A 10,045-nucleotide genomic window follows, 5' to 3' on the forward strand; every position below is an offset into this window, starting at 1 on the left:
ATTTACCAATGATCACCGCTTTTCCTGCATCCCGAAATTATAAGTTGTTTTCCTTTAATTAAAATATATTTAAATTTATCTTGATTTCTTCTTTGATCCCATGTGTTATTTAGAAATGTTTAATATCCATGTATTATGGATTTTCCAACTACCTTTCTGGAATTGATTTCTAGTTTATTTCCATTATGGTGTATGAGCAGACATTGTATGATTTCATTTTGTTGTGGTGTGTTTTATATTTCAGAATGTGGTTTCTCGGTGAATGTTCCATATGAACTTAAGAATGTATATTTTGCTATTGTTGGATGAAGTAGTTTAAACATGGTCATTATATTAAATTGATTTATGGTATTGTTGCATTCATATATGTCATTTCTGATTTTCTGCTTGTTAGATCTGTCCATTTCTGATTGAGGGGTGTTGAAGGCTTCAACTATAATAGTGGATTCAACTCTTTCTCCTTGTAGTTCTATCAGTTTCTGCCTCACATACTTTGATGTTGTGCTGTTAGGTGCATTTACATTAATCATTATTATTTCTTCTTGGACCAGGCATAGTGGCTCTTGCCTGTAATCCCAGCAGGCAAGGTGGGAGGATTGCTTGTGCCCGGAAGACCAGTCTTGGGAAAATGAACATGGCAAAACCCTGCCTCTACAAAAAAAAATTTTTAATTAGCTGGGCATGGTGGGGTATACCTGTAGTTCCAGCTACTTATGAGGCTGAGGCAGAAGGATAGCGGTGAACCAAGGAGTTCAAGGCTGCATTGAGCTATGATCACACCAGTGTATTATCGCCTAGGTGACAGCAAGACCCTCTCTCTAAAAATGAATAAGAAAAAAAAATTCTTTTTAAGGTTCTTATTTTACCTTCACTTATTTCTTCTCCAGTGCTTTTCCTTTCTATATGTAGATCTGATAATATTTCTTGCAAGGCAGGCCTATGAGCAACAAATTCACTCAATTTTTGATAATACTTTATCTATAATACTTTATCTATCTGATAAAGTATTTTTCTCCTTCAGTTTTTTCATTTGTTTTCTTTTTTGTTTTTGAGACAGAGTCTTGCTCTGTTGCCCAGTCTGGAGTGCAATGGCATGACCTCGGCTCATTGCAACCTCTGCCTCCCATATTCAAGGGATTCTCCTGCCACAGCCTCCCAAGTAGCTGAGATTACAGGCAGCTGCCACCATGCCCGGCTAATTTTTTTGTGTTTTTAGTAGAGAAGGGGTTTCACCATGTTGGCCAGGCTGGTCTGGAACTCCTGACCTCAGGTGATCCACCCACCGCGGCCTCTAAAGTGCTGGGATTACAGGTGTGAGCCACTATGCCCTGCCTTTCCTTCAGCTTTGAAGGATAATGTCACAGGATACAGAATTGTAGTTCGTGGTTTTTTCTGTGCTTTAAATATTTCACTTCACTATATATTTGTGGGGTTTCTGAGAAGTTGGAATTAGATATATAATTTTTTTTTTTTTTTGAGGGGACAGGTCTGTCTCTTGCCCGGGCTGGAGTTCAGTGGCACAGTCTCAGCTCACTGCACCCTCCACCTCCTGGGCTCAAGCAATCCTCTCACCTCAGCCTCTCAAGTAGCTGGAACTATAGTTAGATACCACCGTGCCCAACTAATTTTTGTATTTTGTGTAGAGAGAGTTTCACTGTGTTGTCCAAGCTGGTTTTGAATTCCAAGGAAGTCTGGAGTTATAGGTGTGAATCACTGTGTCTGGCCAGGTTCTTTTTTTTTAAAATCTTTGATTTCCTGAAGTTTGAAAATGATATGCCTAGATGTGTGTAGTTTTTCTGACATTAACTGGAAAATTCTCAGTCATAATTGTTTCAGATATTTTCCCTGTTTCTTTCTTTTGTTCTCCTCTGCTATTCCCATTATGTGTATGTTACACTTTGGTTTGTCGCACAGTTTCTGGATACTGTATTTTGAGATGGAGTTTTTTGTTTTGGGGTTTTGCGGGGTTTTTTCGTCTTCTTTTGTCTTTGCTTTTCAGTTTTGGAGATTTTTACTGAGACATTATCAAACTCAGATATTCCTTCCTCGTTCATGTTCAGTTACCAATAAGCCCATCAAAGGCGTTTTTCATTTCTGTTAGATTGGTTTTGTTCTCTAGCATTTCCTCTTGTTTCTTTTTTAGAATTTCCATCTCTCTTATTACATTCCCATCTGTTCCTCTTACATGCTGTCTACTTTATCCATTACAGCCATTAGCAATTAATCATGGTTTACATTCCCAGTCTGTTCCTTATAACATCAAGCTATATCTGAGTCTGATGCTTGCTCTAAAAAACTGTGTTTTTTGCCTTTTGGTACAGCTTGTAATTTTTCGGGAAAGGTGGACATGATATACAGGAACCATGTGAAATGGGCCTTCAGTAATGTGGAGATCAGGTGCAGGGTGGGGAAGCATTCTGTCACCCTGTGATTAGGTTTTCAGTCTTTTTATGAGCCACTGCCTCTGGGTCATGAATTTGACCGGTGCTTCTCAGTCATAGTCCCATAGGTGGGTCAGGATGGCTCAAAGGGGCTAGAACTGGGCATTTCTCTTCTTTCAGATCAGTCAGGCTCTGATAAAACCCCAGCAAGTTAGGCTCTAATTAGTTTCTTCTGAGGGAAGAATGCTCTGACATGTTTAAATGGTTCCTTTTGCACCGTCCTCCAACCCAGGGGATTATTCTGACTGTCACTATGAGGAAGTTGTAGAGGTCCAGGAGGTAAAACTCACAATGCTATCACTTTCCCCAGATACCCTTCACCGAGTCCCCATGGAGTTTTCTCTCTAAGAGTTGTCCACATTGAGCCTTCAGCGTTCACTTAGTTACATTTGAGGTTTCCCTACCCTGCACTGGTTCTGCAGAGATTTCAGCTCCTGGGCATCTGCTCTGGTAAATGGTGATTCTCTGTATTCCCCTGCCTGTCTCTCCTATTTGGGGGAAAGTGGTTTGCCCTGTGACCTTACTTCTACAAACCTAAGAAGATCTGTTGATTTTTCAGTTTGCTCAGCCTTTTACTTGTTAGGATGGAGTGGTGACTTCTAAGTTTTTTTGCATGCCAGATCAGAAACTGGAAGTCTAATTTCTAGTTTAAAACTAGAGTGTATTTACAACTCAGATTGTAATTTTGTAGAAAGAAGTGCCGGAAAGAATAAACTAGAAAACTCCATATTAAATAAAAAACAAATTATGTTTCTAAAAATACTGAAATACAGGAGCTTCTATAATTGCTTACTTCCAGCATTATGAATTGAGCACTGGTGGAGCATGAGTTACACCATCCATCTGTAACTCTTCATGCAGTTTTCTCTCTCACCTTTTAGAGGTTTGAAAACTAAACCCTGACTCACTGGGATAAAGGACAGTAGGGAAAAGACTGGGCTTCTTTCCATTGTGTTGGAGAAGTCCGTATTCAGATCTAATAAGAGCTGAAGTGCCTTTTAGATTGTACATTTGTTTGAGGTTGGCAAGCACTACTGCTTTGGCACTGTACAAAAGGCTGCCCTGGCATCTCCAGTCCTCATTTGTAGGGAGGCTATGAATGTAGGAAGTTTTTCAGTCAAGACATCATTCTGGCCAGGCACGGTGACTCACACCTGTAATCCCTGTACTTTGGGAAGCTGAGGCAGGTGGATCACCTGAGGTCAGGAGTTGACCAGCCTGGCCAACATGATGAAGCCCCATCTCTACTAAAAATACAAAAAGTTAGCCAGGCGTGGTGGTGGGCGCCTGTAATCCCAGCTACTCAGGAGGCTGAGGCAGGAGAATTGCTTGAACCCGGGAGGCGGAGGTTGCAATGAGCTGAGATTGCGCCATTGCACTCTAGTCAGGGCAACAAGAGTGAAACTCTGTCTCAAAAGCAAAAACAGGCTGGGTGTGGTGGCTGACGCCTGTAATCCCAGCACTTTGGGAGCCCAAGGTGGGCGGATCACAAGGTCAGAAGTTCGAGACCAGCCTGACCAACATGGTAAAACCCCCATCTCTACTAAAAATACAAAAAGTAGCTGGGTGTGGTGGGGTGCCCCTATAATCCCAGCTACTGGGGAGGCCGAGGCAGGAGAATCGCTTGAACCTGGTAGGCGGAGGTTGCAGTGAGCCAAGATTGCTCCACTGCACTCGAGCCTGGGAAAAAGAGTGAGACTCCATCTCAAAAAACAACAAAACAAAACAAAACGAAAGACATCATTCTGCCTGCAGTTTGACTGGTTTGGTTTGCAGTCCTGCTGTATTATATCTGCCATGGTATGTAAGGTAATGACACTTGTGTAAACCTGGAAACCACTTTAGAGGTCAGTTGTATTCTGCCTAATTTTGTTGATTGAGAAAGGTATTTCAGGTTAAAGAATGTTGCTCAAGGTTGCACAGCTAGTCAATAAAAAGGCTGGGAATTACATCTTGGTCTGACGCCACAGGTAATTATTTGGTACAGTGCCTCTCTTAAGAGAATTTTTTTTAGAATGGAGCAGTTATGTAAATGTGTTGTTGTATACCTACAAGGCTGATACTACTGACCCCCCAACATCGGTGGGATATGTCACTAAAGGGGTTCTCCTCATAGAGGTGAGGGGTATGTAGTGAACTGTCCTCTTCCTCTTTTCTGGTTCTAATGATAGCCAACCCATTTGAAAGACACTAGTAGGCGTCTTTGCCTCAGGACTAGGCTGTATGAAGTACAGGTATTGATCGACTTACCACCTATGCAACTTATGACCATTCGACTTTACGACCACAGTCGCTAGCCACGACTGCTCCGCGTCTGGCAGCGCAAACGTTGCCCAGCTGGTCATACGACAGTGCGGACTGGCTTCCGGCAGCACTACCATCTCCGCATGCACCATTTCAACTGTACATATAGCCTACTCATGACCAAATCGTGTTACGACTGGTCCGTGGTCCTGACAGTGGTCATAAGTCGAGCACAAGCTGTATATGAACAGTAAAGTTTGCGCATCTGACTATACCCACATTTATAAATGTATTGGTACAACAGTGTGAAGTTACTGGTGTAGGGACTGCTAGTGATCACAACTGTGCTTGAAGTAGATCCATTTCTGCAGTGGTGTTAGTGATTATACAGAGGCAACAGAAGAGGGAGAATTCATGTGTGTTCCGCTTTCTAACTAAGCTATCGCCTCAGCCCATCTTATGTTACTTAGAAGGCAGACCAGATCAGACCTGTGGTGGGTTGGTGACCATTCCAGTCTCATTTCAGATGCTTTATATTTTCATCCTATTGACATGAAACACAAATGCCAGTTCATTAACTCATTTGTTCATTGATAACCATTTCTCAGTGTTCTGGATCTGATAGACGTTTTGGTTTTTTTATCCAAATTGATAATAAGCTGATGTAATATTCTGGTTTGAGGAAAGGATATGTTATGTATAACCTTAAAACGTTCATGAAATTATGCTTTTGGCTGGGCATGGGTGGTGGCTTGCACCTGTAATCCCGGCACTTTGGGAGGCGGAGGCGGGCGGATTACCTGAGGTTGGGAGTTCGAGACCAGCCTTACCAACATGGAGAAACCCCCATCTCTACTAAAAATACAAAATTAGCTGGGCATGGTGGCATATGCCTGTGATTCCGCTCCTCCGGAGGCAGATGCAGGAGACGGGAGGCAAAGGTTGTGGTGAGCCAAGATAGTGACATTGCACTCCAGCCTGGACAACAAGAGCAAAACTGTCAAAAAAAAAAAAAGAAATGTTATGCTTTCAGGTTCCCCCAAAAGAAGTCCTGGTAATTATAATGTAGTTTACATACCTCGTTTCAGCTACTCAGAAGGCAGAGGCAGGAAGATTGCTTGAGCCCAGGAGTTTTGAGACCAGACTGGGCAACATAGCAAGACCTTGTCTCTAAAATATTGTTTTTGATTTTTAAATTATAATTTGTAAGGAAATTAGCCATTAATACATTTTTTAAAAACCATGAGCACTTTTTCCCTTCCCTGAGCTACATTGTGTCATAACCCTTTTGTTTTTCCTTTTTAATCCATAGCTTCTCTGTACTAGATTGACTAATTGGGGTTAAATAAGACATCTCAGTCTTTTCTGTGGTAATTTTGCTAATGAGACTCATAGATAAGCAATGAATCTGTGGCAGCTGCTAAGGCTGTCATCTCTAATTTGTGATCTTTTTGGACTAAGGACTTCTTGCCAAGTGCTTCAGTTTAGGAAGTCCAGGCAATGGGCCGAGCATGGTGGCTTATGCCTATAATCTCAGCACTTTGGGAGGCCAAGGCAGGTGTATTGTTTGAGATCCAGAGTTCAAGACCAGCCTAGCCAACATTGTGAGATCCTGTCTCTACTAAAAATACAAAAATTGGCCAGGCATGGTGGTATGCACCTATAGTCCCAGCTACTTAGGAGGCTGAGGCAGGAGAATTGCTCGAACTCAGGAAATGTAGGTTGCAGTGAACTGAGATCCTGTTCCTGCACTCCAGCCTAGGCAACAGAGTGAGACTCTGTCTCAGAAAGAAAAAAGGAAGTCCAGGCACTAAAAACACTGCTTTAGGGCCAGGTGGAATGGCTCATGTCTGTAATCCTAGCACTTTGGCAGGCCAATGTGGGTGGATCACCTGAGGTCAGGAGTTCGAGACTAGCCTGGCCAACATGACAAAACCCTGTCTGTACTAAAAATAGAAAAAATTAGCCGAGTATGGTAGTGGCACCTGTAATCCCAGCACAGCTACTTGGAAGGCAGAGGCAGGAGAATCGCTGGAACCCAGGAGGCAGAGGTTGCAGTGAGCCAAGATCATGCCATTGCACTCCAGTCTGGGCAGCAGAGTGAGACACCATCTCAATTAAAAAAAGAAAACTGCTCTGGAACACTTGTGGTGAGTTGAGCTTAGGAATCTTTTTTTTTGCTTGCTTGTTTAAGGTAGTGAATTCATTTCTGTAAAAAGATATCCTAATGTAATTTAAATTTCCTCTAAGTCTTGTGTAAGCATTAATAATATTAGTAGCACGTTTGAGTTGTATATCCTTTCACTTCCATTTTAATGAAACTGTGAGATGGATAGGAAATGACTTAGAAAAGTGTAGTGATAAGGATCTAGCATTCTGGTTAATATAAAATTAAATAGATAATTGGGTATGGGATTTGATAATCATTGATCGGCTGACAGTGATTGACATTGTTTTTTTATTTACATTGCCATGCTAGCAAGAGAAGCTTAATCATTTTTTGAGGTGTAAACTAAAATGCATTCATTTAGGATTAAGTTCTTACTCATATCTTCTCTTTCTGAAGGTGCACTTACAGAGTGCTACGATGAACTGGGGAACAGGTACCAGCTTCCAGTCTATTGCTTGGCACCGCCAATCAACATGATAGAGGAAAAGAGTGACATAGAGACTCTGGATATTCCTGAGCCACCACCTAATTCTGGATATGAATGTCAGCTTCGTTTGCGCCTTTCCACAGGCAAAGACCTCAAACTTGTGGTTCGCAGCACAGACACGGTATTCCACATGAAGAGACGGTTGCATGCAGCAGAGGGAGTGGAACCAGGCAGTCAGCGGTGGTTCTTTTCTGGCCGGCCTCTCACCGACAAAATGAAGTTCGAAGAGCTGAAGATCCCAAAGGACTACGTTGTACAGGTGATAGTGAGCCAACCTGTGCAAAACCCAACACCAGTAGAGAACTGACCTGAGCCTGTTGGCTGGCTCCCACATCCCTCTGCTCCCTTTTATTGTTGTTGTTGTCATGTCCTACTCTACGGCGTGAAATTTATTTCACTGCTCTAAATTCCCTATGAATGAATTTAGTTCTGAGGAATTACCAGTGAAAAATTCCATCTGTGATGGAGACCAACAAAAATAATAAAACACAAAGAGCCAGGCTTTGAGACTCATGTAATTACAATTTCTAATTTGAAAGGCAGTTAAGAAATAGATAACCATTTATTTTAAAACAACAACTATGTAATGGCTGTATTTAAATGACTTGGACTGTAAATGAAACATTGCATCCATGAAGGACAGCACCAAGCACCTTTTTGAATACAGAATTTTTTTAGAAAAATATATCAAATTATATAATTTCCAGAAACCATAAATAATAGATATAAAACTTAAGCTTTCTTTTTTCTAATGGAAACTGAAAAGAGCAGTATTTGAGGTTGCTTCTATTCTGTTTTTTTTATTCTTAGTTCGATTAATATTTAGCCATAAATGAGTAGAGACTGGCAAATTGTGCTTTAGTGTTGCTTTCCTCATCCCCACGTGTTGAGCTCCTTATTTACATTCACACTAAATTTTGGTGCCTTCTAGCACATTAGTGGCAGGCACCCTTCTGGAACACTAGGCAATAATTTAGTCAATACAGTCAGGTCTCTGATTTTCAACAGATACTCAGTTGAAAAGCCACTGTCATCTTGCTGCATAAGTATTTTGAAAGGTCTATATAATGAAGCTGTTTTTATATCCAGGCTTAGAAGGTCACTACTATATTGTACCTTCATTGATCTATCTATCCTGCTTGGAACTTTTCATAGCAAACTATACCCCCCAAATGCATGGTTCCTGGGCCAGGAAACACCAGAATCAAGTAAGCTGTTCCCACTACAAGTTAATAAAGTCATTGGTCTACTCCACTTTGCAGGGAGGAGTGTAAGGGAAGCGTATTCTATCTGTGCCTGGGAGAACTGTGCCTATTTTCAATCTTTTAGAGGAGGTTTCAACTCAAAATTTGTAAGTGTGAATGGTTTACTGGTGTCGCATAAACATTAGCAGTGAGACCAAATAATGGAACATTGCTTTATACGTTAGTGCTTTCCAATTCTCTGTTACCTCTAGTCATGGTAGATGACAATTTTCCTCCCTCATCTTTCGTAGCAAAGAGGTAAATTAAGACCCTTTTGCAAGTTAAGATTAGGGGACTGAAAAATCCAGTGAGATAATCTGATTCTTCTATACTATGACTGGAGTAAAGCTGCCAAGAATTAAGTTTAATTTGGAGCCTTTTAAAAGTTGGTTTCATAAGTGAGAAGGAGGTTAACGTGTGACCACTGTACCCCTGAGAATCCTCGAGATGAAAAAGTACAGACAAGAAGGCACTTAACGCTGTTCTCAGTTGGAAAATATCAGCCCTCCACACCTGTTTGGATGTGAAGTGCATTATTAATTTTAATGACAAAAATGAAACTGCTAATTAGTTTAAATGTAACATTTAAATGGTATTACATTTCCTATAGCCTGATTAAATATATCTGTAATTGTAAGTTATCATGTTTCTGAGAGCTTTAACTACTACCCTGTTTTTATGCATTCACTTTAAAGATTGTGGCTATATCTAATTTAAATTTGCTGATGATTGAATCTAAATTCAAGTGAAGACCACAGCATTAATTCCAAAGGAGAACTTTTTTATGTTTAGAGGTGGAGATATTAGGGTATTTCAGTATATTGCTCCTGTCATCAAAGTTTTTGTTCATTTGTGTGCCACATCGAATAGCAGCACTTCTCAAAAGTTTGTCAACTGGAAAAGAAAAAGTGTTTAAAACTATTTTTTCTTAAGGAAAATTGGTGATGTCAATATCTATGATGTCGATTGGTAAAAGGTCTTTTTTGGTTGAGGATTTGAGCTCTCTTTAAGAGTTTATTTTATTTTAAAGGAACATATACTTTGAATAACAATTCTCTGGGCATGTTTAACTAACCTAGGTGGGAAAACCATGGTGCTGTTTAATTGTAAATAGATTGATATAAGATTGGACCAGTACTTGATGTGTATAATTTTAGTATGTAGGGTTTATGTGCTTTTTAAAAAAAAAAAAGTTTCAATTTTTCTCTTTGTCTTTGCCTTTATTATTGGTTTTTAATTGTTTATACTCTCTATATAAGGGTAATTGCCTCATTCGAAGTGCGAAGTGTGAAGGTTTTCCTTTTTTAAAAAAACCTCTGCTTAATAAATAACAGGTTTATTATCACCAAACTTAGGCTCTGCTATGCCAAGTGAAACATGGTCATTTATAAATGTGCTTCATCTTCTGCATTGAAATCTTGGTCTAAAATAGGTTGTTGTTTTTTGTTTTCTTTTTTAA

The 10,045-nt window shown here is 40.3% G+C and overlaps 1 protein-coding gene across 2 annotated transcripts in view; it reads left to right on the plus strand.

The window, feature by feature from the left end:
• Nucleotides 1-9,794, plus strand: part of UBTD2 (ubiquitin domain containing 2) — a 77,475-nt gene extending 67,681 nt beyond the window's left edge. For both annotated transcript variants that reach the window (XM_017547671.2, XM_017547672.2), the window contains exon 3: nt 7,252-9,794. In XM_017547671.2, coding sequence (XP_017403160.1) covers nt 7,252-7,649 — 398 coding nt within the window. In that variant the 3' untranslated portion in view covers nt 7,650-9,794. The remainder of the gene's footprint in view (nt 1-7,251) is intronic.
• The last annotated feature ends 251 nt before the right edge of the window (nt 9,795-10,045 follow it).

The sequence above is a fragment of the Cebus imitator genome, unplaced genomic scaffold (assembly GCF_001604975.1).
Source record: "Cebus imitator isolate Cc_AM_T3 unplaced genomic scaffold, Cebus_imitator-1.0 Scaffold200, whole genome shotgun sequence".
NCBI lineage: Eukaryota > Metazoa > Chordata > Mammalia > Primates > Cebidae > Cebus > Cebus imitator.